General features: G+C 44.0%; 3 protein-coding genes across 3 annotated transcripts; 2 read left to right on the forward strand and 1 right to left on the reverse strand.

Annotated features, from left to right (window-relative positions):
• The first annotated feature begins 1,920 nt into the window (after positions 1–1,920).
• fgfbp2b (fibroblast growth factor binding protein 2b) lies at positions 1,921–5,153 on the forward strand. The gene is made up of 3 exons (XM_010866879.2): positions 1,921–2,302; positions 4,228–4,535; positions 4,796–5,153. Exons 1-2 carry the CDS (start codon positions 1,953–1,955, stop codon positions 4,532–4,534), a joined length of 657 nt encoding a protein of 218 aa, XP_010865181.1. The 5' UTR covers positions 1,921–1,952; the 3' UTR covers position 4,535; positions 4,796–5,153.
• A 1,208-nt stretch (positions 5,154–6,361) lies between these two features.
• anxa5b (annexin A5b) lies at positions 6,362–15,961 on the reverse strand. Its single transcript, XM_029118244.2, has 13 exons — positions 15,836–15,961; positions 15,522–15,572; positions 12,316–12,400; positions 12,136–12,230; positions 11,903–12,016; positions 11,481–11,571; positions 10,823–10,902; positions 10,614–10,664; positions 10,066–10,159; positions 9,891–9,986; positions 9,722–9,780; positions 8,511–8,633; positions 6,362–6,935 (listed from the first exon to the last, which is right to left on the reverse strand). Exons 2-13 carry the CDS (start codon positions 15,522–15,524, stop codon positions 6,873–6,875), a joined length of 954 nt encoding a protein of 317 aa, XP_028974077.1. The 5' UTR covers positions 15,525–15,572; positions 15,836–15,961; the 3' UTR covers positions 6,362–6,872.
• A 2,844-nt stretch (positions 15,962–18,805) lies between these two features.
• uchl1 (ubiquitin carboxyl-terminal esterase L1 (ubiquitin thiolesterase)) lies at positions 18,806–24,414 on the forward strand. Its single transcript, XM_010866876.3, has 9 exons — positions 18,806–18,950; positions 19,079–19,090; positions 19,895–20,023; positions 20,345–20,486; positions 20,598–20,683; positions 22,576–22,623; positions 22,737–22,806; positions 23,414–23,472; positions 23,922–24,414. The coding sequence occupies exons 1-9, from the start codon at positions 18,918–18,920 to the stop codon at positions 24,003–24,005; spliced, it is 663 nt and encodes a 220-aa protein (XP_010865178.1). The 5' UTR covers positions 18,806–18,917; the 3' UTR covers positions 24,006–24,414.
• The last annotated feature ends 1,915 nt before the right edge of the window (positions 24,415–26,329 follow it).

Consider the following 26,329-nt stretch of genomic DNA (forward strand, 5'->3'; position numbering starts at 1 on the left):
GTCAATGTAAAAAACACCTGAAAATGTGAATTCCAATACAATTAAGTCAATTAAAACTCTTTAGATGTGTCTCTTTAGTGCAATCTGTTGAGTACCTGATTGAGAGGTCATTTGTAGACACATCTGTCTATTTACACTGGGCACTGGAAGGCATCCAAAATACACACAAACATTTTTGCAAATAAGCAGGATCCAATAAAATAGAGCCATTACGTTCCAACCTCAACACACGTGGATGGTACTTTCGCTTAAACAACTAACTACTCACACCTGTGAATTTACCTGGTAGGCAAAATTAAGTACTCACACCTGTGAATTTACCTGGTAGGCAAAACTAACAACTTACACATGTGAATTTACCTGGTAGGCAAAATTACACTTACATGAATTTACCTGTGATCTGTTTTACTCTGTTAAGGTCTGCTCCAAACCACTAAGATCTGCTCTACTGTGTTAAGGTCTGCTCTAATCCACTAAGATCTGCTCTACTGTGTTAAGGTCGGCTCTACTGTGTTAAGATCTCATCTACTCTGTTAAAGTCTGCTCTACTCTGTTAAGATCTGATCTACTCTGTTAAAGTCTGCTCTACTCCATTAAGATCTGCTCTACTGTGTTAAAGTCTGCTCTACTCTGTTAAGGTCTGCTCTACTCTATTAAGATCTGCTCTACTGTGTTAAAGTCTGCTCTACTCCTTTAAGGTCTGCTCTACTCTGTTAAGGTCATGTCTGCTCGGCCCTTGTCCGATATGTGTGTGTGTGTTTTGGGTGAGCGTGTGTTTGTGGGTGAGTGTGTGTTTGTGGGGGAGAGTGTGTTTGTGGGGGAGAGTGTGTGTGTGTTTGTGGGTGTGTGTGTGTGTTTGTGGGGGAGAGTGTGTGTGTGTTTGTGGGTGTGTGTGTGTTTGTGGGTGTGTGTTTGTGGGTATGAATCGTGGTCTGTGTTTTCAGGTCACCTTTATCAATAGTCAAAGCCTCTTTTATGTTGCTTTATATAATTCCTTTAAGCTGAGCTTCATACGTCAATCACACAATTCACCTTTTCTAGTCTCACCCTCTCCCCCTCTGTCTCTCTTTCATCTCCCCCTCTGTCTCTCTCTCTTTGTCTCTCCCCCTGTCTCCTCATCTGTCTCTCTTTCATCTCCCCCTCCATCTCCCCCTCTGTATCTCTCTCTGTATCTCTCTCACCAATCCTCCCTGTAATGATCTTTTAATACCCAATCATTGGGTGCATAATGAAATACAGAATATGACAAAGGAGGCCCCGAACTGTTATGCAGCTGAAATCCTGCATCAAGCAAGAATTTGAATACATTTCACTTTTAAAACTACTGCAATTGGTCTCCTCATGTCTTCTCCTCATGTCTCCTCCTCATGTCTCCCCGGTTTCTCCTGCTCTCCCCTCTCTCACTTTTCATCTCTCCTGTCTCTCCTTCCCTTCAGTCTCACATTTTTTCCGTACCTCTCCCACATTACCCATCCCTCTCCTCCCTCTCCTGGTCTCTTCCTCTCCTATGCTGTTCTCTCCCTCTTCTCTGCTGGTTTCTTCCTCTCCTATGCTGTTCTCTCCCTCTTCTCTGCTGGTTTCTTCCTCTGGTCTGCTGGTCAATCAATCAATCAAATGTATTCATAAAGCCCTTTTTACAACAGCAGTTGTCACAAAGTGCTTTTACAAAAACACCCGACCTGAAACCCCAAGGAGCAAACAACAGTAGTGTTGGATTTCAGTCTGGTCTCTCACTCTCCTCTATTCATCCATCAGAGTGACCTGGTTGGCCGCCGACATATGGCAGGGTTAGTGTTTGTCTGGGGAGGGGTTAGTGTTTGTCTGGGGAGGGGTTAGTGCTATCTGAAAGCGGTCTTTGTGGTACAAGTCTTTATAAGCTCGTTCAGGACACCAGGTGCTCCCAGCACACCTCTGCACGCATACACATTGCTGTTTCTACGGTCACCGTCATAATGACATCTGGATTGAGGAGCATGTTGCTACTGATGCTGGCGGTAGGCGTGTCCCACACCCAAAACAACCACAACCGACCGGTCCAGAGCACCTGGGACAAACCAATCCACTTCAGTACCAAGAGTGGTGACTCCTGCACCATGGTGGTATCTGGAGCTGGGGATTACACCCGGCTCAGGGTGTCTTGTAAGGGACAGCCTTCACCCCAGCCTCGCTACTACTACTGTGACTTCCAGGGGAAGCCGAACAGGTGTCGAGCCTACAACTCCAACCCCAGACATTACTTCACCCAGATCATGTGGGAATTGAGGAAACTGAGCCATGCTTGCCAGGGAGCCCACATATACAGGTAATATATTACAAACTGGATGTTTAAAATCCTGAATGTTGATTGGCTGTTAGCGGTGGTATATTACATCATTTACCACAGGGATGACATCCCATCACTTTTTACTGCTCTATTTGTGTATGTAAATGGTTTATAATAGCAATTAGGCATCTGGAAATGTTTGGGTTAATTGGCCAATATATCATGGCATGTTGCACCTAAAAAAAGGCTCTTACCCGTGCTATATTGACCATATACCACACCCCCTCGTGCCTTATTGACCATATACCACACCCCCTTGTGCCTTATTGACCATATACCACACCCCCTCATGCCTTATTGACCATATACCACACCCCCTCGTGCCTTATTGATCATATACCACACCCCCTCGTGCCTTATTGATCATATACCACACCCCCTCGTGCCTTATTGATCATATACCACACCCCCTCGTGCATTATTGACCACATACCACACTCCCTGGTGCATTATTGATTCATTATTCAGTGGCTTTGGAAAATATTCAGACATTTAAAAAAAAATCACATTTTGTTGTGTGATACTGGATTTTATTAAATGGCATTGATCTACAAACCCATATCCCATAACGAGAATGCAAAATCATGTTTTTTTTTTTATTTAACCAACTTATTTAAAACACAAAACTGATCTGTCATGGACAGACCCATTGCTGTGACACTCTGAACTGAGCTAAGATGCGTCCTGTTTCCATTGATCATTCTTGAGAAGTTTCTACAACTTGATTGAGATTCACCTGTGTGAGATTCTGTTGATTGGACATGATTTGGAAAGGCACGCCCCTGTCTGTATAAGTTGACAAAAACCAAGCCATGACGTCAAAGGAATTGCCGTACAGCTCAGACACAGAATTGTGTTGGCCTCCATCATTCTTAAATGGAAGTTGGAACCAGCAACACTCTTCCTAGAGCTAGCCGCCCGGCCAAACTGAGACATGATGAGACGGGAGGTCAGGGAGGTGATCAAGAATGATCACTGTGACAGACCTCAATTATTTATGCAGCAATTCAACAATGAGGACTTTATGGTAGAGTGGCTAGACTGACTCCACGCCTTAGTATAATGTACATTTTGCCAAAAGGATCCTAAAAGACTCTCAGGCCATGAGAAACAAGATTCTCTGTTCTGATGAAACCAAGAATGAACATTTTGGCCTGAATGCCAAGCGTCACATCTGGAAGAATCCATGCATCGCTCATCACCTGTCCAATACCATACCTACGGTTAAGCATGGTGGTGGCAGCATAGTGCTGTGGGGATGTTTTTCAGTGGCAGAGACTGAGACTAGTCAGGATCAAAGGGATGATGAACAGAGCAAAGTACATACAGCTCCTTGATGAAAACCTGCTCTAATGCATTCAGTATCGTAGAGTGTGGTGTAGGTTCCTGAAGTGGCTTTGGGACTGTGAATGTCATTTGAGTGGCCCGGCTAGAGCCCAGACTTGAACCGATCAAACATCTCCGGAGAGACCTGAAAATGGTTATGCAGCGACGTTCCCCATCCAACCTGACTGAACTTGAGAGAATAGCGCCTAGCTGGGATATATTGGCCATATCCCACCATACCTTATTATTTAAATATACCATATCAAACAGCCAATCAGCTTTCAGAATACAAATCATCAGGTTGGTTTGTAGATTTCCTTTGATCAATTATATATTCAGTGTTTAACACAGTAAAATGTAGAGAAAGTGAAGGGGTATGAATATTGAAGCAGCAAGCCCTGCCAGTGTGTTGCAGTGGTCTGGACATGACAAGGTGAGTACTGTGATTAGTTACTGCAGTCCCTGTGGTAACCACTCTGGAAGGGGGGAGCATGGAGTTGATGGACAGGTCTTGGAGAGGACAGGCATTTCAGAATAACATATTAGTCATAATAACAAACTAACTGATGATCCCCCAGACCTCCAATGTGTAAGAAGGGTTCTGATGAGGTCCAGATGACCTTCCTGTCCTCCTGGCCCAAAACCACCACTCCTAAACCACCGAAGACTGGTCAGGACATGCAAAAACCAGCACAGGCCCCTGCCCAGCCCAAAACTCCCAGCATACCATGCCAAGCCAGGCCCCTGCCAGGGAAGCCCACCACCAAGACCACACCAAGACCAACAGATCAGGTGGAGACCAAGGCGGCACGCTTGGCACATGAGTTCTGTTGGAGAAGCTTCCAGGAGATCTGTACCTTCTTGATCAGCTTCTTTCATAACTGAGGTAGGGAGTGAGGAGATGGAGGAGATCCAGTCTCTCCAACAGGTTGAATGTGAGCTACTTAATGAGTAGCTCGTGTAACACTTCTGAAGTACATGCTGTTTCACATGTTATTCTTTAGTTGGATTTTTGACCAATCAACAGGGAATTACACATTTAAACAATTATTTACGGAACTAAAAATAATTTCTCATGTTATTTAATTTCTGAAAAGAACTCAAAACCTCCCAATTTCTAATTATTTATTAACTTTTATTTTACAGAGAATGCCAGCCCAGCCAATGCAGTCCAGGCCAGCCCCTCCTCCAAATCCGCCCAGAACAGATAGATTGTGCTATATTCTTTTGACATTCTTCTGAGCCTCCTCTGACATTCCTCTGTCCTGTTTTGATGCATGGGTTCCTTGTTGTTCTATTTGGTTTGAAATGGTTCCATTGAGACTGTGACTCGTTCTAGGTTTAGAAAAGTAAAACAAGGTGGTGTTCACCATAGCAATATTACAACAAGAAAGCCTGTTTCGGTCATAAACAGGAAAACCTGTAAAACCCCTTGTGACAACTGCTGAAAAAGGGCTTTATAAAAGAAATGTGAAAAAATAAACGTGTCCTACGCGCTCCTGTTATTGTGGAGATATTGTGGAACTAACAGTTTTCCCCCAATATCATGGAATATCAGTCCATCTTATTATAATCATGGAATATCAGTCCATCTTATTATAATAATGGAATATCAGTCCATCTTATTATAATAATGGAATATCAGTCCATCTTATGTTTACCGTCACAACTTCTAACTCACTTGGACCCCAACTAACTGATGTGGCCCAAAAAGGTCCCATCCTCCTCCTCATGTTGCACAGCCAGAAGATGACTGGCCACTTCTCTGAGTCTGGTTCCTCTCTAGGTTCTTCCTAGGTTATAGCTTATTAGGTAAAACCTTTCCTGGCCACTGTGCATCTGTGCACTTGCTGTTTCTTGCTCTTTTTGTGTATCTGTATGAGCACTTTGTGACAACTGGTAATATAAAAAGGGCTTTATAAATTAGATTGATGGTTCGAATGATACCCACAAATACCTTAATATATGGCTACACTACTCATTCTTATTCAATAAACACCTTCAGTTCTGATTCCAGAACATCTTACACACACACACACACACACACACACACACACACACACACACACAGCCAAGTACACGACGTCTAACACACACACACACACACACACACACACACACACACACAGCCAAGTACACGACGTCTAACACACACACACACACACACACACACACACACACAGCCAAGTACACGACGTCTAACACACACACACACACACACACAGCCAAGTACACGACGTCTAACACACACACACACACACACACACAGCCAAGTACACGACGTCTAACACACACACACACACACACACACACACACACAGCCAAGTACACGACGTCTAACACACACACACACACACACACACACACACACAGCCAAGTACACGACGTCTAACACACACACACACACACACACACACACACACACACACACACACAGCCAAGTACACGACGTCTAACACACACACACACACACACACACACACACACACACACACACACAGCCAAGTACACGACGTCTAACACACACACACACACAGCCAAGTACACGACGTCTAACACACACACACACACACACACACACACACACACACACACACACACACACACACACACACACACACACACACACACACACACACACACACACAGCCAAGTACACGATTATCAGATAAGGCAGTTCTGTAAGACAACAGCAACAACAAGAAAAACTAATTCTCTCATAAAAGATTAGTATTTAATTCAGTTGCTCTACATACAAAATGGGATTACATGCAAGAACAAGTATTCCATTGCTTCGGCCTGCTGATAATAACTATATATGGATTCTGCCCTCTACTGTTCAAGAGACATTACTACAGCCTGTTATTAATGCACCATGCATAATTACCTAATAATTAACCAGTCTTTGGTTTAGTCTTACCAAAAGTATTCAAAACACTTTGGTTGTTATATTTCAGGTATTAAAAAACGTAATCTGAAATATGAGTTTTGTATAGTAATGGACATACATAATGTTACCTTGGTAAAGTAAATACATGACTAGTAAATTATATTTATAGAAAATGACTTTAGTGAACGAGATATGAAAAAAATTTAACGACCCAGACTGAATTAAAGGGACCAGCTGAGATGTTGTACTGATTAACACAACTCATGAATGATTGACAGCTGGGGGGGGGCAATCACAGCGTAGTTAGCACCTCCTCAGTGGTCATCGCCATGGTTATGCATCATCTCCACCACAGAGCAGGAGGAGGGCCTTACGGTAGTCCCCAGAGGTATCACCCTGGAACAAACAGAGAGAATTACCAACCATAACCCACAGGGATCACCCTGGAACAAACACATTAAGTCGTTGAAAGGAACAGAGATTTACTTCCAAAACACTTTGGGTATATGTACATTGTCATGCCAAAAAACATTTGAATTTTATTGAGAAAGCAAAAGGAGACTTGAAAGAGGACAGATAAAAATAGCTAATTGTAATGCTACCTTGCCCTAACAGAGAATGAGTGATCCATAACAAAGACAAACCTTGACTATCACAGATCTGGCTGTCAAGAGAAGACAGGATATGTGCTCACTTCCCACACAATGAGATGGAAATAGAGCAGACCTTTAACCTCCTGACTGGTGTATGGCCACATCAGAGACACTCGCTGCCTTGTGTAATTACAGGGACAGTGAAGCATTTTTTGTTTTAGCTCTATATTCTAAAGGTTTTAAATCAAACCATAATATATAATATATTTTAGGTCAGGTTTCTGGTTTCTGTTTAGTCACATATGTGAGGGGGAGAAAAAGATAGTATTCAATGTCTGATCTAGATTCAAGGCTTTTTACTAAACAAAACCCTTTCAAGTTTGGTATTGGGGTTTTTCAACATGACAACCAAAAAGTGAAGGAAGCCATTATGGGGGTAACAAAAACTGAAAAAATAAGGCTTAACAAAAACAACAGTATTTGTTAACATATAGCTGAGCTCAGCAATGTCAAACAGCCTGACTGGCCCAGTAAGACCTCTGTAGTGGATGATTAACATTCCCGCCATATGAAAAATGTTTATGTCTAAGAGAACAGGAACTCTGAATTTGTGAAGGTGGTGTCTAAACATCCCTAAACCGGCCTCTAACGGGGAGGGCCAACTGTCTAAACGTCCCTAAACCGGCCTCTAACGGGGAGGGCCGACTGGCTAAACGTCCCTAAACCGGCCTTTAACGGGGAGGGCCGACTGTCTAAACGTCCCTAAACCGGCCTTTAACGGGGAGGGCCGACTGGCTAAACGCCCCAAAACCGGCCTCTAACGGGGAGGGCCGACTGGCTAAACGTCCCTAAACCGGCCTCTAACGGGGAGGGCCGACTGTCTAAACGTCCCTAAACCGGCCTCTAACGGGGAGGGCCGACTGTCTAAACGTCCCTAAACTGGCCTCTAACGGGGAGGGCCGACTGGCTAAACGTCCCTAAACCGGCCTGCAGAATCCTGGACAAAATATGATGAGACAAAGATGACCATGTTCCAGAGTGATTGCAAGAGGACAGATCTTTGCCCTACCTCATCTGTGAAGCAGTCTATAATACCGTCCCAATCTTTTCATCCCATATTTTACCAGGTAAGTTGACTGAGAAAACACGTTTAATATTGACCTGGGGGTAATTAGGGCATTTGAAATAACTTTATTCTATTTAAAAACTGCTGTTAGTAATGTATACTCAGAGCACTCCTTTTGTTATATTTTACTTAATTTTCTCTTATTTTCCTTTATTTTGACAACATTTTTACAAATGGTTACCTTGCCAAAAAACTCTTAATACTGACCACTGACACAAACAGACAGAGACACAGAGACAGAGACAGACACACCTTAATGGATGAGTAGAGTGAACAGGCAAACAGACGTCTGTAGTTTGCTCTGATGTCCAGCATGTCCACCTCACTGCGACTCACCATCACCCTGATCAACGTCTGATCATCAGTACCTGCACCCTGCACGCACGCACGCACGCACGCATTAGTGTAGTGTAGAATAATCCTTATTCTGGAAACATGTCTAGTGTAGAATGGTCCTTATTCTGGAAACATGTCTAGTGTAGAAAGGTCCTCAAACTGCCATCTTGGGGCCTCCAGCAGTGTTCTATAACAGAGCCCCTCCTCCAACCTGTCCCAAGTGTTCTATAACAGAGCCCCTCCTCCAACCTGTCCCAAGTGTTCTATAACAGAGCCCCTCCTCCAACCTGTCCCAAGTGTTCTATAACAGAGCCCCTCCTCCAACCTGTCCCAAGTGTTCTATAACAGAGCCCCTCCTCCAACCTGTCCCAAGTGTTCTATAACAGAGCCCCTCCTCCAACCTGTCCCAAGTGTTCTATAACAGAGCCCCTCCTCCAACCTGTCCCAAGTGTTCTATAACAGAGCCCCTCCTCCAACCTGTCCCAAGTGTTCTATAACAGAGCCCCTCCTCCAACCTGTCCCAAGTGTTCTATAACAGAGCCCCTCCTCCAACCTGTCCCAAGTGTTCTATAACAGAGCCCCTCCTCCAACCTGTCCCAAGTGTTCTATAACAGAGCCCCTCCTCCAACCTGTCCCAAGTGTTCTATAACAGAGCCCCTCCTCCAACCTGTCCCAAGTGTTCTATAACAGAGCCCCTCCTCCAACCTGTCCCAAGTGTTCTATAACAGAGCCCCTCCTCCAACCTGTCCCAAGTGTTCTATAACAGAGCCCCTCCTCCAACCTGTCCCAAGTGTTCTATAACAGAGCCCCTCCTCCAACCTGTCCCAAGTGTTCTATAACAGAGCCCCTCCTCCAACCTGTCCCAAGTGATCTATAACAGAGCCCCTCCTCCAACCTGTCCCAAGTGTTCTATAACAGAGCCCCTCCTCCAACCTGTCCCAAGTGTTCTATAACAGAGCCCCTCCTCCAACCTGTCCCAAGTGTTCTATAACAGAGTCCCTCCTCCAACCTGTCCCAAGTGTTCTATAACAGAGCTCCTCCTCCAACCTGTCAATATTAAGCCCTTGATGAGCAAATCCAGGTGTGAAATCAGAAGTATGGAAGTCTGGAACCCTGAGGTGTCTTACCTTCAAAGAATTGAACAGGGTTTCAGCAAAGTAGGCAGGAACACTTCGAGCACATTTAACTGGAAGGGAGAGAGACTGATTTTATCACCATTATAATACAGTAACAAACTCCAACATCTATTTTAACTGTCCTGCTGAAATGCTCTGGAGACCAATGTGTCAGTCTCACCCACAGCCAGCAGCAGGTCTCTGAGGCTCCCAGAGGTTTCTCTCTGAATGCTCTCCTCCATCTCGTATCCCGCCAGCTTCATGTATGCGTCAAACACTGCAACACGCATGCAAACAAGCTGATGTCAGTGTGCATCTATGTTGAAAACATTAACAGCACGCACACGCATGCATACCTTTTCTCAGATGTGCAGCACTCCTGTTCCCGAGGATGGTGATAAACTGTTCCTCATCTGTCCCAAACTTCTTCTCTCCTGCATTGAACAGAGCCTACGCACACATGCACACGCATGCACGTGCACCAATTTGGTTAGTCAATTGGTGTTAAAGGTGTACGTGTAAAAACAGTAACCGAATTTCATATTTAGTACAATGAACAGACATCAGACAGGGGAGATTGTGTTGATTATATCGGTAGTGACCCAACATGACCACTAGATGGCAGGTATTCATCTCACCTACTAACACAATCTGCCTCAGAATCACTACAAGCACCAGCACATCTGGACATAGAATTAGGCTCAGTGAGTCGTGGTAATAAGAATACAGAACACACTGGAATACACATACAGCCTGTGTAAGGAGTTATTTTACAAACACATGACCGTCACACACTCTCTCACACACCCCTGAGCAGAACACAAAGACGTCATTATGAATAGAGAAGGACATTCTCTGAGGCACACACACAAATACAAGCGCACACGCGCACACACGCACTTACCTGTGCATCAGCCTCTATGTTTCCCTCCTGCACCCCCTGCTGTCTGCTGGCCTGGGTAGAGATAGCACATCTATTTTGCACATATCTATGTTAAACTTTCATATCTATAATTTCTATATCTGTCCCTGAAATTGTGTGATCTTGTGTGGACACTAACACACTATTTTCCTTACTGTATAACCCTTGACCTCTAAAATCTGACCCCTAACCTGTAGCAGGATAACCAGCAGTCTTTCGAAGTGACCAGATGTGTCTCCAGTTATGTCCTTCTCCAGGTCAGCATCATACTCTGGAACACGCACACACTTGTTTAACATTGTTGCTCCAACCACACAACTGACAACCCAGTTCACATCAGCCACATTAGCAAAGTATCCCCTTTTGAGTAATCTGTAAGTGTGGGTGTGTTACCCTGTCGATAGGCAGCGATGATGTTTTGAGTAATCTGTAAGTGAGGGTGTGTGTTACCCTGTCGATAGGCAGCGATGATGTTTTGAGTAATCTGTAAGTGTGGATGTGTGTTACCCTTTCGATAGGCAGCGATGATGTTTTGAGTAATCTGTAAGTGAGGGTGTGTGTTACCCTGTCGATAGGCAGCGATGATGTTTTGAGTAATCTGTAAGTGAGGGTGTGTGTTACCCTGTCGATAGGCAGCGATGATGTTTTGAGTAATCTGTAAGTGAGGGTGTGTGTTACCCTGTCGATAGGCAGCGATGATGTTTTGAGTAATCTGTAAGTGAGGGTGTGTGTTACCCTGTCGATAGGCAGCGATGATGTTTTGAGTAATCTGTAAGTGTGGATGTGTGTTACCCTGTCGATAGGCAGCGATGATGTTTTGAGTAATCTGTAAGTGTGGGTGTGTGTTACCCTGTCGATAGGCAGCGATGATGTCCTTAATCTGCTGAGGGGTTCTGGATGATAGGATCTCAACTAGGACCTTCTCATCAGTGCCTGCCCCCTACACAAGACATCACCGTAATGTCACTTACATCACACAGTCACTATGACATCATTACTATGACATCCTCACACAGTCACTATGACATCATTACTATGACATCCTCACACAGTCACTATGACATCATTACTATGACATCCTCACACAGTCACTATGACATCATTACTATGACATCCTCACACAGTCACTATGACATCATTACTATGACATCCTCACACAGTCACTTTTGAACTCCTACAATGCATCTTCCTAATTTCTGGTTTCTAACGTAAACCTGGTTGTTTTTAACAATACAGGCTAATTTGAATTGGAAGCCTAGTGGGTCAAACACCTTTATGGCATGCCGAAGTGAGGTCACATCATAGAGGATGGGAGGGGCCATCAGACCCACGATCAGAGACTCAAACTTCCCCCCCAGTTCACCTTTCAGATCAGATACAAGGTCCTGGAGAAGGGAAAGGAGAGATTATTTAAAGGAGTTAGGGTTGGAGATGTATTTAGGTTGCATTGTGGTTGCAGTTCTCTTATGTCTGTGATCTGGTTGCACTCTGGTTATGTTCTGACCTTGCCATGCAGGGTCTTGTATGCAGCTTTGATCTTCTGTCTCTGATCGTTACTACGAGACGTCAACAGGTTCATGATGGAATCCTCATCCGTTCCTATGGAAACAACCATAGTCAAATCATCTGTGCCATGCTTACTCCCATACTTCAACAGTTGTGTTACACCCACACACACACTGACCCAGTCCTTTCATGGCCTTGTAGAGCGTCTCCGCATCCTGGTTGGCATTGAAGTTTACACTGGCCCTCACAGTGCCTCGACCAGCCTATCAGAGAGCAGACAAGAGCAGACTGGTTAACATAGTTAAAGGTATGGTTCTGCATAGATCTTTTGCAGTCCCCAGGACAATTCAAAACATTTGGCCAAGAATTATGCCATTTATAATGCAATATCTAAAAGACAACAGTGTTTTGGTTTTAAGCAATTATTAACTACCTCTGGCTATTATTAATGATTTACTGCTACTGACAGTTAATTTTCCATTATACAACTACCAATATAACACTGACATTGACAGAACTACACCTGGTCTATTCTGACTTAGGAGGAGATTGACAGATATATTCATGAAAGTCTATGATCAATACTGATCCATGGATGACAGAGAGTGTGGGTGTGTGTGTGTTTACAACAGCAGTCTAAGGCCAGTGCTGTAAAGTCATCTTTGTGGTTTTGGGAATGTTGTTGTTAAGAGAGGAAAACCGGGTAATGTTTCTAGGTATCAACAATCTAAAAACACTCAAATCACCACAACAACTGGTTACTGTCACCCCTCAGTCCAACAAGTTAGCCACTCTTCCCCCACCCCCTGTCACATACATGCCTGCCAAATAAATGTCATTGAGAGGTTAAACTGCTAAATTAATGTAATGAAGAGGTTAAACTGCTAAATTAATGTAATGAAGAGGTTAAACAGCTAAATTAATGTAATGAAGAGGTTAAACTGCTAAATTAATGTAATGAAGAGGTTAAACAGCTAAGTGAATTGTATTGAAAGGTTACCCTGACACACCCAGAGGAATAAACGAACATCAGCCTCCGACACAGTTCATATTGTTTAAAACCCAATAGAGAAAACAACCTCCAACACAAGAGACACAGGTCTCTAACCTTCTGCACTCTCCAGAGTAGCTGAGTGAGTCAACCAGAGAGACAAATAGAGAAAGGAGCCATAGAAAGGCAAGTTCCATCTAGGCTGTATATTTCTATGTTCCATAGTAACCAGGAAGTTCAGGCTTTAGCACCCGGGCCACACCCACCTTCCTAGTCACTACGGAGACCAGAGCACAGTCCCAGAACCGGACTCCTAGAGCAGAAGACATACCCTCTAATAGCAGACAGGATTAATTCCCAGGCTGACCTCTCTGACAGTCTCTAGCAGCAGAGAGCACAGTAAACTGTGGACAGGATAAAGTCCCAGGCTAACCTCTCTGACAGTCTCTAGCAGCAGAGAGCACAGTAAACTGTGGACAGGATAAAGTCCCAGGCTGACCTCTCTACAGTCTCTAGCAGCAGTGAGCACAGTAAACTGTGGACAGGATAAAGTCCCAGGCTAACCTCTCTGACAGTCTCTAGCAGCAGTGAGCACAGTAAACTGTGGACAGGATAAAGTCCCAGGCTGACCTCTCTGACAGTCTCTAGCAGCAAAGAGCACAGTAAACTGTGGACAGGATAAAGTCCCAGGCTGACCTCTCTACAGTCTCTAGCAGCAGTGAGCACAGTAAACTGTGGACAGGATAAAGTCCCAGGCTGACCTCTCTGACAGTCTCTAGCAGCAGAGAGCACAGTAAACTGTGGACAGGATAAAGTCCCAGGCTGACCTCTCTACAGTCTCTAGCAGCAGTGAGCACAGTAAACTGTGGACAGGATAAAGTCCCAGGCTGACCTCTCTGACAGTCTCTAGCAGCAGAGAGCACAGTAAACTGTGGACAGGATAAAGTCCCAGTCTTTAGTAATACTGGTGCCAACAGGAATCTTACTGGAGGATTCTGTAAGAGATCATCTGATTAATTACAAAAGTAAACACACAAAGTACTGGTTACACACATATGCACACATTTCAGAGTTAACAACTCCACCCTGGCTTTGTGTGTATGTGTATATATGTGTGTGTGTGGTGTGCTGTGTAAAGCGAGAAAATCTGACTACATTTTATAAACAGTCCGAAAAACACCATCCAACTTGGACAACATGGAATGGAGGAAGGAAGAAAGAAGGGGGGGGTATAGCTCAATAGAGAAGTAGAGACAGAAGAGACCCACCCAGGCCACAGAACAGCCCACACTCATGACTCATACAGGCTTCTCCAAACACAGCCCCTCTGATGCACAGCTCTGAGCTAACAGGCTTCATTTAAAGTCATCCCTTACTAGTTTAGTTTAACTGTAGTTATTACCAGTTTCACTGAAAATGGAATGGAATAACCAGATCCTTTTCCGTGCCTCTATGCTCAGACAGATCAGTAGCACTGCATTGTTCTTCGGTTATTGAGGTTAGATCCTATATCTCTGAAAAATTCAGCCTCCTGTTTGGCCATTTCCAATAAACTTTCTGGTAACTAAAATCTAGAATCTGAACTGCTGTACCTGACTGTCCAGGCTACACAAACACACAAAAAACATGCTCATCCAGTTTTTCCAGAATTTACTATATGAACACAATAACTTCAAATTTGCTCGCTGCTATTTAGGATTACTACTTGAATGCAAAATACTAAGTACATGGGCGAGCTTGGGGAACTGTTAGGCCTAATTATTGTATTTTTAAAAACCTATTTTCAGGTCATATATGCTTTATTAGCACAGGTAACAGGATAAACAGCAGGTCGTCTTTGCTAAAAATTCATTGGGCTGGATTCGAAACCAGGCAGCAGCACAAATGTGTAACGGAGGTAGCGTGGACCAGGCGGACATATTTTTAACTGTAACTATAATGTGTACCCCGACCAAACTCATACGGAATTTCGGGTTTTGGATTTTTATTCGGAAATCTCTCTGAAGTCGACAAGGCTGTTTTCTAAGGGATGAAAGTTGAAACCTTCAGTGACAAGATTTAAATTCTATGCTGTACAGGTCTCGCATAGTATAGAGGCTAAAATAACGTGTATTGACCTAATATGTTATGACCATTCCGTCACTCCCGCATAGTCTATATTCGCGCTTAACCTGGGTCAATACACACTGATGTGTCGAGTTAATGTTTAAATGACACACAATATAAGTATTTTTTTTATTAGAATGGAATTTATATTAACCGTCTCAAGGATAACCCTGCTATAGCAGCTTCACAATAGGCTGATTAATCGAACTGGAAAGTTAAACATTAACATTAAACGGAACCTTACAGTTCTTTTCACCGACAGAAAAGGATTAGGGATGTTAACTCACCATTCTGATAGTCGGTAGAAAGCGGGTTTAATGCAAAGAAGGAAGTTCCGTCTGGAAAAAAAAAACATTCTATATCACTAACTTACCCAAATCACTTAAACAGCTGAGATTTTCCCACTTTTAATGCAGCCCCATAAAAATACCTGTTGATTTATTAATAGAAATTCATTAGAGATAATATTCTGTTATTTCCATTAACTTAGACGTTTCGCCCATTATCTATATAATCATGTTGTTGTTTTTTACAGTGCACACATCACTTGGCTGGTTTTACACTTTAAAATCACATTAACACGAGCAGAGTGGAAACATACCGGAGTTTGTAGTCTGCGTCTGGAGCTCAGTGAAGCGTAGCGAGCCAGAGAAAACGAGAGACTGAGGAAGAGCGGAAAAACTAGTTAACAGACAGTGAGGTGGGACCACACCCTAGTGTGACTACACCAGCGGCTAGCGCACTACCATTAGCCAGACATGCTGGACGATGACGTTTTAATCACAAACTATTTCCGCGTTCTGAACTTTGTGAAGAAAAACATTTGTAGAAGGTTTGGTGAATTTTTGAGATTTACGGACTTTATCAAACAACCTTCGCTAATCGAAGAAACTACAATTGAGAAACAGATAATGCTAACCAGAACAGATGCTGGTGACGCATGCATTCCGTGTCCATGGAAACAGCGTAGACACACCTGAACAGGTGGAGGGCTGTGTGACAAGAGGACTAAAAAGAAGAATAAGTAGAAATGTACTGCTATTAATTACTATCACAAACAGACTCAGACTAAACCAGGCCTACACTAAACCAGATTTATCAAACACACACTAAACCCATAGATGTACCAGGAACAGAAACACATATTTATCTACATGTCATTATTGGGATTATTAATGATGCTCTCCTCTAGCTCATCTCATCCCTCTCTTCTCATTGGTCTCTCGAATCTACAGTCCTCCCCTCTCCATATTCCTATTTCATCCCTCTTCTTTCCTCATTCCTTTCTTCTCTCCTCATCTTTCCATAACCATTATATCATAGCCTTTTCTACTGTCTTTCATTCTCCACCTCTCCTCCTCAATTACAAGTAAGCAAAATGTTGACATTTAATCACATGTATATTAACTCTGTGGCTGTGAAACAGGCTTGGTTCCATCAGGGAAAAAAATGTAACTTTCAAAAAGAAGAAATTTTTCTCCACAAACCATTTTATTTTTATTTTTTTTACTTCAATTCAGCTCAGCCAACGACGGTGGTGTGTTTTTTGTGTAGCCCTCTACTGGACAACTTGATGTATTTTAGGAAATGCCCTTGGTTTGGGGAGGAAAATAATCACTGCAATGTGGTTTTGGTAGCATTGAGCTAACATGTTCCTGAGGAGACTTGCTGAATCAGTAACTCTCAGCAGTACTGCTAGTATCTAGATCAGCAACTCTTTACTGCTAGTATCTGAATCAGTAACTCTACTGCTAGTATCTTAATCAGTGCCTCTCAGCAGTACTAATAGTATCTGAATCAGTAACTCTTTACTGCTAGTATCTGAATCAGTAACTCTCTACTTATCTGAATCAATGCCTCTCAGCAGTACTAATAGTATCTGAATCAGTAAGTCTCTACTGCTAGTATCTGAATCAGTAACTCTCTACCGCTAGTATCTGAATCAGTACCTCTCTACTTATCTGAATCAATGCCTCTCAGCAGTACTAATAGTATCTGAATCAGTAAGTCTCTACTGCTAGTATATGAATCACTAAGTCTCTACCGCTACTATCTGAATCAGTAACTCTCTACTTATCTGAATCAATGCCTCTCAGCAGTACTAATAGTATCTGAATCAGTAAGTCTCTACTGCTAGTATCTGAATCAGTAACTCTCTACTGCTAGTATCTGAATCAGTAAGTCTCTACTACTAGTATCTGAATCAGTAAGTCTCTACTGCTAGTATCAGTAACTCTCAGCATTAGGATACTAAGCTCTGAAGCAGTTCCTGTGGTCACTAGGAACAATCACTTTCTGTTTGCTTCTTAATTGTGGTTATGCATGAAAGGCATTAGTCGGAAATACCATCTGACTTGTTTTTTAATTGTATTTAAATACATTTATTGAACTGCTCATTATCTAAACATGCAAAAACATTTACGGAATATACTATTACAATCTTTACCCGGCTCAGCCAGACGAGGACTGGCCTCCCCTCCCCTCAGAGTCTTGTTCCTCTTTAGGCTTAGTTTCTACCCTACTAGGGAGTTGCAGGTTGATGCTTGCTATTTGGGGGATCAAGCTGCGTATCTGTAAAAGCACTTTGTAACAACTGCTAATGAAAATGTATTCATAAAATGAATTTGATCATAATTTGAACAATGCTAGCTTTTCTTGCACGTTCAGAAACAGAGGAGAGTTGTTCTCTTCAAACAACTCTCCCAACAAAATACAAGTTTGGGTGACCTCGTGCAAAATCAACCTAGTGAACCATCAGTCAGTTTGAGACATCAGTTTGAGAGGATCAAACAGACAGCATGCATAAACAACTGTTCATTATTATTTGTTGATCAGACAGTCACCATTTACCCATGACACAACATTCAATAATCCCCACAATGTTTGTGCCCCAACTTGAGGGCGTGACCTATAGGTTGGTAACCCTTGTTCAGTGATCTATGCTTCTAGGGTAAACAGACGGAGGTAAAGTTGGTTTTATATTCAGAAGCTTCCAGGGTAAACAGGTGACCAGAAAGTGATTTATTCAGTTATGAAGTGTTTAGTGTCTATAGTGCTAAGTTATGTTTTTATCTTTGATAAATAATACAGATCGAACGAAATAACGAAGAACCACATGTGAATCGAGCGCGGTTTTGCACACGATGAATATTTACATCAAATATCCGAAGTATATGCGATCGGTAGTCTTTACATGCCCCTATTCGATAACTACCAACAATGGACCCTTTATTGCCGTACAACAGCAACAATACACAAACAAAAACATAAGACATGGAATTTGTTGCCTGACGCGCATGACTACTAGAACCTTCCACTGCTCGAGTGTCGGTGTTGGATCAGTCCACTTCCAAAACTGCACCTGAAAAGTAACTGATTACACTGTATTGGTTACACTCCTTTCTTATTTCACGCACACACAAAAATATATACACACACAATAATTCATTGCAACGATGTGTTGTTTACGCATGTTGGTGGGCTACGGAATTTGCAATGGATTTTCTCCCCTCCTCGCACACCCCCCCCAGATCCGCACAATGGAATATGACCCACAGCATATGAGACTTGTGCGCTCGCAGTTTGTAATACCCACACCAGTTCACCGCTGGCTGTAAGAAACCTGGATAGGATATCTACAGACTAACCACATTTACCAACGCGACCGAACCTAACCAAGCAAGATGGAGTGGCAACCGATGGAAATCAACCCGGAGGTAGAAACCCAGAATAGTACACGTTTTTGTGGTTATTTTGCACTTAGCAGTGGGACTGAACGGTGTTGATGAGAACAGCTGATGCTCTGTTTTAACGTCCTTTTCTTGTCTGTTTGTCTGTCTTTCAGATGCTGAATAAGGTGTGTAGCCTACACTGCTTGGTCTGTATAGCTGAGTCATACCGTGATGTTCAGTTGGGTATGATATAAGCCGACAACAGTATGTTAACCAACAGGTTCGTTCTGGACCCGGTCCAGCTAGGAGTTCTACTTGACCGTACTTGTTAGGATCGGATCATCCTATAATATCCGCCCAAAAGCAGTGCGCGACATATACACACGATAACGTGGTGTCTTCAGATTGTAGCATGGAAACCTACTGGTTGGTCGGTCTCCCGGTAGCATCTCTGCAACGCCATGCGCCCCTCCCGGTGTCTGGGATGCAGGGCGTGGTCTGGCGGATGGATGGATTGAAATCAAAAGTCTATTATCCATTATCACTCGACGCATTTTTTAATTGCTGTCCATGAAGGACAGGCGGTAACGCGTTAATGGTATGTGTTGTGTTGCTGCTGTAGAAATCTTCGTGGTAGTGATGTATTTGTGAGGCCCGTGCTGCTGACTCCTCAGTCTCCTTCACTATGGAGATGTTCTGTACGACGTCACAGATTCTGAGGACATTTAGCTAGTCATGTTTTACATTGGTGATGTCATTGACTGTGGGCATTCAGGATACTGACATCAGAACGTTTGCATTGGAATTAGATGAGGTGTTCATTTATAACTATGAATGTTAAGCCCCTCAATCATTATCAATATTAGGTGTGACTGTAAATACATATCTTTGGGACCGATAGTTTGGTCAGTGTTGAGCTCTCCTGGTGTTCTCTAGGGACTCATGGGAAACGATGTTCTGCCGATGTCTTCTGTGTTTGTGTGTTGTAGGTGCTCAGTTCTCTGGGTGTCTGTGCGAGCTGGCGCTTCGTGGATGTGTTGGGGTTGGAAGAGGAGGGCGTGTCCTCAGTCCCTTCGCCCTGCTGTTCCATCCTGCTGTTGTTCCCCCTGACGCCTCAGGTAACTGCAGTGTGGCTCGGCCCGTGCTGTAGCTGTGGCTCGGCCCGTGCTGTGGCTGTGGCTCGGCCCGTGCTGTGGCTGTGGCTCGGCCCGTGCTGTGGCTGTGGCTCGGCCCGTGCTGTGGCTGTGGCTCGGCCCGTGCTGTGGCTGTGGCTCGGCCCGTGCTGTGGCTGTGGCTCGGCCCGTGCTGTGGCTGTGGCTCGGCCCGTGCTGTGGCTGTGGCTCGGCCCGTGCTGTGGCTGTGGCTCGGCCCGTGCTGTGGCTGTGGCTCGGCCCGTGCTGTAGCTGTGATACTGCAGATTGATACTCTATCTCTGGCAGCATGAGTCGTTCCGGAAACAGCAGACCGGGAAGGTGTCAGATGATCAGGACGTCTACTTCCTGAAGCAGACTGTGGTCAACTCCTGTGGCACAGTGGCTCTGCTTCATGCAGTCGCGAACAACCCCACCCGCATAGAGTATGGTGAGTTAAAAACTGGTCTTGTATGACCCAAAATGGTGGGGTGGTGAATAGAGATTTAGTGGAATCCAAATATTGATTGTAGTGTGTGTATCCGGGCTGTCTCTGTGCCAGATGGCGACTCCGCCTTGAAGAAGTTTCTAGATGAGACGGCCAAAATGACCCCCGCCCAGCGGGCCACCCACCTGGAGAACAACCAGGTAATGTCAACCTCTACCTGGGGTGCAGCTCAACATTTTGGCAAACAGATCAAGGTGGGGACGGACATGTCATCAAGTCCTTCCTTTCATCTTCTGGTTTCTTCTATTTGACAATGGGTTTCCACCTAAACGTTGTTTGGCAGAATAAATACCCCACAGGCATTGAGTGCACATGCCTGCTTAACTGTGTTCACCATACAGATAAAAATGGTGAACACAGTTAAATCTTACATGTAGCAAAATCCTACATGTAGCACCTTTTAATATTTTGACTGGACTCTTAGGTGCTTTCAATAAAGCATAAAATATTTTAAGAAACATGTTAAACCAGTTTCATCTCTCCTTGATGTGTGGTTAGACTCTGCAGTTTCCATGTTTGCCAGTAGAGGGCAGCAGTGCTGTTCTCATCAACAATGTGTTTCTGCATTTATGCATGTGTCAAATGTTATGTTTGGAAATATGTATTACATTTAAAGTTCTTGAAGAGCGCCCCACAAATACACTGGTTACAATCCCAATCTAAATGTCTTTTATAAAACCAAATGGTCCTAGCAACTGGTAAGGGAAAACCCTCTGAAAAGTACTGCACTAAATACTGTGTGTAAAGTGGGATTGTTTATTTCCAGTGGTGTCTGTATTTGAGATCCACTGCCTCCAACAATGGAGCTAGCATTGACACTTTCTAACTGGTCTATGACAATAATGGATGCAAACTAGAATTTTGGGTCAAATTAAACTATTGGTCGCATTTATCTCAATGCTTAGTTTTCTGTAGATAAATGCATTTATGTAATATTATGAATCTGTAAAATTCAAATGTGCATGGGTTTTTCCAAAAACAACATTTCTCAGTTTCAACATTTGGTTTTGGTAGATTGCTTCCAGAAAAGTTGGGACGTTGTGTAAAATGCAAATAAAAACAGAACGCAATGATACACAAATCCCTTATCCCTATATTTAATTGAAAATAGTACAAAGAACACATCAAATGTTGAAACAGAAGTTTTATTGTTTTGGGGGGAAATGCATGCCCATTTTGAATTTGATGCCAGCAACATTTCAGAAGTAGGTACAGGGCCTGTTTACCACTGTTGGATCACCTCTCTTAACAATTCTCTAAGCGTTTGTGAACTGAGACCAACTGCTGTAGTTTTGTAATTGAAATGTTTTCCCATTCTTTCTTGATAGAGGATTTCAGCTGCTCAACTGTTCGAGGTCTTCTTTGTCTTATTTTTAGTTTCCTAATGCACCAAATGTTTTTAATGGGTGACAGGTCTGGACTGCAGGCAGGCCCGTTTAGCGCCCAGACGCTCACGTACAGAATGTGGTTTGGCATTGTCTTGCTAAAATAAGCAAAGCCTTCCCTGAAAAAGATGTCGTCTGGATGGTGGCATATGTTGCTCAAAAACATTTTATTCAGCATTAATGGGGCCTTCACAGATTGGCAAATTACCCAAGCCATCTGCACTCATTCACTTCACCCAAAGAAATCCAGAGATTTCTTTGGGTTCTCTGTAACTTTTAATATGCCGTAGATGAGATCCTCAAACACTTTGCAGTTTTATGTTGAGAAATTTTCTTATTGTACCATTTGCCTGGGTAGTCAGTGGTGAACCGTCCCCATCTTTACTTCTGATAGGCCCATCCTCTCTGGAATGATTGTTTGTATCATCATGTTACTAATTAGTTGATGTTCCACCAGGTTTAGTTTTTAAGCATTACACAACTTTTCTAGTCATTCTGGACTCTTGCCTCTTTCCCAACATCGAAACGTGTTGCTGGCATAAAATTTGGCATATATTGTTAGTTTACATTTTATGCACCCTCCTGACTTTTTGGGAAGGGGGTTGTAGATTAAATTTACATTGTTAATATCTTTGTCTAATCTGCAGGCCATCAGGGAGGCCCATGATGAGGTGGCGTCACAGGGCCAGTGCAGGGTGAGATACCCACAGACACCATGTCTACCTGTCATTTAATGGCAGACAACACGTCTACCTGTCACTTAATGTCAAAAGTAATCTCTCTCTCGCTCTCTCTCTCGCTCTCTCAGGTGGAGGCAGATAAAGTGAACTTTCATTTCATCACCTTTGTCAATGTGAAGGGACAGCTTTATGAGCTGGGTGAGTGTCTCTCTGTTTTGGTCCTTGACGTAGGCTGAGATGGTGGGTGTCCAAAGCCTCCATCTCATCAGAGGCAGTCGCCGGCTCCGTCTGTTATCTGGTGGTTGAGGAGAGACCTGTCAGTGGGACCTGGCACTAACTCCCTAAAGTTTGCTTTGTCACTTCATGTTTAGAAGATGGGTCAATCTGGTAGCTGTGGAAACCCATTCCACGTTCCAGACAAACCACCCTCTGTTCAGGAACCGGCATCACCTTTTGTGTGTAGGTTTAAGAATAGCTGATACTGGGGGCTGATACTGACTGTTAAATCTTGCATTTTTGTTTGGTGATTCAGTTCATTAGATTATGCCTGGCCCATCAGTTAGACTTAGTGAATTATGCATTTTAATGGAAATTTCTGCGGCACCTGAAGCTCTCCATGTTAGTCAGATGGGATCGGAGTGAGTCTGTACAGCAACAATCTACAAACAATATGCTGTTGGTTTAGTGTTGAATGCTGTTGGGCTGAAAAAGCCGGATGTTGGGGGAGGCTGGGAAATGTCTTGCCTGGTGACTGGTTCCTGTATGGCCCAGGCTTCTCATAATGTCCTTTCATGTTACTGTTTAGATGGCCGGCTGGATGGTGCTGTGAATCATGGAACTACCACAGACGGCTCCTTCACACAGGTATGTTTTGTCTCCTGTTGCTCCTGAGACCAGGGTACAATGTTGGTGTATAGCTGTGCCTGTGAGCTGCATTGGCTTTATAATGGTAGTGGTTCTGATTCTGTTGACCTGCAGGTAGTGGTGGCCATTCGAGGCTTAATTAGCGTTATTTTAGCAGCAGGATATTATGCTGGCAGCACTCAGATTTTCTTTATCACAAAAGCCATCATTGAAATGTATAAGGTAATATAAGTAACAATCTAGTCTGTGAAAAAGAACAGACAAGGATAACATTGGAACAGCCAAAAAACTAAATGTACAGACCAGATTGTTATTTATATTACCTTATATATTTAAATGAGTTTTTGCTAGCATAATATCCTGCTGCTATAAGACCGATAAGCCTCGAACATCCATCACTACCTGCAGGAGAGGTTGAAAGTGTGGTAGTAATACAGCTCTGTCTCCAGGATGCAGCCAAGGTGTGCCGAGGCTTCGTGGAGAGGGAGGAGGGGGAAGTCCGCTTCTCCGCCGTTGCCCTCTGTCACACCTAGACCCTGGACGGGTGGACGGACACACTGACGCACACATACTTTACCCACAACACATGTAGATACAAGCTTGCACAAGTCTGGTGTTTTGTGGTCTCACTACTGCTGTTTCCTGTATACTGTTTACTGCCTCTGCGCTACACTGTCTTAATGAAGCAGGAGGGGATGAGGGCCAGGGTTTATTGGAACAGTTTAAATTGTCAAACTGCTGCTGGTCAGGGCTCAACATGGGACCGTTAGGGGTCAAAGATCGGGCTGTTTAGGGATTCCTGTTCTTCAGCTTTGACTCTGACATGGCTGTTAGGATGTCTGGAAGACACTAACAGTGTTGTAGTAATGTTGGGTGTGCCTTTCTGCCTCCTCCTGTCCTAGTGACTCTGCTGTCTGCCAATAAACAACCAAACCACACTGAGTCTGGATGCAGTTGTCTTTCATTCATATAACTGAAGCTTGTTTACTTTCAGGCTATGAACTCTATTGAGGACAACTCCCTACTACTACAATGTGTGAAATTACTCTTCCATCAAAAAGATAATCTAAACTCATATCTGGGCAATATCCCCTTCTCAGCCCTGGGCCATTAAGCTCTGATATTTACACCAGAGAAAGTGTGTCCTCTGTTAGCTGTCCAATGTCCCTTCCTGTAGTGTTTGGTTGACAGTGACTCGTCAACCAAAAAAGGTTCACTGGTCAGTAGAACCTAGGAGCCTAGATAATTCATTTGTACTTCCAGGTGAATTATGGTAAAATGTATTTACTTGATGAAAAGCCTGAACTAGGAACCCATCAGTAAAGGGGGAAAGTATGCCTAGTGAGACCAGTGATTTATGATATAATTATGGTAATACACTCCAATAAGGGAACACGTAATCATCACAGTATAACACCAAGTCAGTTAATCTACAGGGATATCAATCTGTCCATTTAGCATAAGCGATTGTAACTCAATATCACCTGTATTGATGCAACAGGTGCACTGGAGAAGCAACAGCAAGACAACCCCCAAAAAGGGAATGGTTTTGCAGGTGGTGGCCACAGACAATTACTCTCTCATCGTTCCTGACTGATTCTTCTAGTTTTGCATTTTGCTAGTGTCTTTGTCGCTACTGATAGCATGATGGCGGTACTTGCAGCCCATTCAGGTTGCACAGGTTGTCCAGCTCCTCCAGGATGGCACATCCATACAAGCTGTCAAAAGAAGGTTTGCTGTGTTTCCCAGTACAATCTCAAGAGCATGGAGGAGATACCAGGAGATGGGCTGTTACACAAGGAGAGCTGGACAGGGTCATAGAAGGGCATCAACCCAGCAGCATGACCGGTATCTGCTCCTTTGTGCAACGAGGAACAGGAGGAGCACTGTCCAAGCCCAACAACATGACCTCCAGCGGGCTACTGCTGTGCATGTTTCTGACCAAACTGTCAGAACCAGACTCCATGAGGGTTAGGGGTTAGATTAGTGGGTCCTGTGCTCACAGCCGTCACTGTGCAGCTCCATTGGCATTTGCCAGAGAACACCAGAATTGGCAGGTCTGCCACTGGAGGGTCACACAGACCTCCCCGTGCTAGCCAACAGTACCCTGACTGCTGTTAGGTACCAGGATGAAATCTTCAGACCCATCGTGGGACAATGTCCAGCGAGTCGGGAGTGCATACAGGCACGTGGGCCATACACACTACTGAGTCACACTATGAGCTGCCGTGACACGTGGCCCGTACACACTACTGAGTCACATTATGAGCTGCCGTGACACGTGGGCCATACACACTACTGAGTCACACTATGAGCTGCCGTGACACGTGGGCCATACAAACTACTGAGTCACACTATGAGCTGCCGTGTCACGTGGGCCATACACACTACTGAGTCACACTATGAGCTGCCGTGACACGTGGGCCATACACACTACTGAGTCACACTATGAGCTGCCGTGACACGTGGGCCATACACACTACTGAGTCACACTATGAGCTGCCGTGACACGTGGGCCATACACACTACTGAGTCACATTATGAGCTGCCGTGACACGTGGGGCCATACACACTACTGAGTCACATTATGAGCTGCCGTGACACGTGGGGCCATACACACTACTGAGTCACATTATGAGCTGCCGTGACACGTGGGGCCATACACACTACTGAGTCACATTATGAGCTGCCGTGACACGTGGGGCCATACACACTACTGAGTCACATTATGAGCTGCCGTGACACGTGGGCCATACACACTACTGAGTCACACTATGAGCTGCCGTGACACGTGGGCCATACACACTACTGAGTCACATTATGAGCTGCCGTGACACGTGGGCCATACACACTACTG

This window comes from Esox lucius, chromosome 25 (assembly GCF_011004845.1).
Source record: "Esox lucius isolate fEsoLuc1 chromosome 25, fEsoLuc1.pri, whole genome shotgun sequence".
Classification (NCBI taxonomy): domain Eukaryota; kingdom Metazoa; phylum Chordata; class Actinopteri; order Esociformes; family Esocidae; genus Esox; species Esox lucius.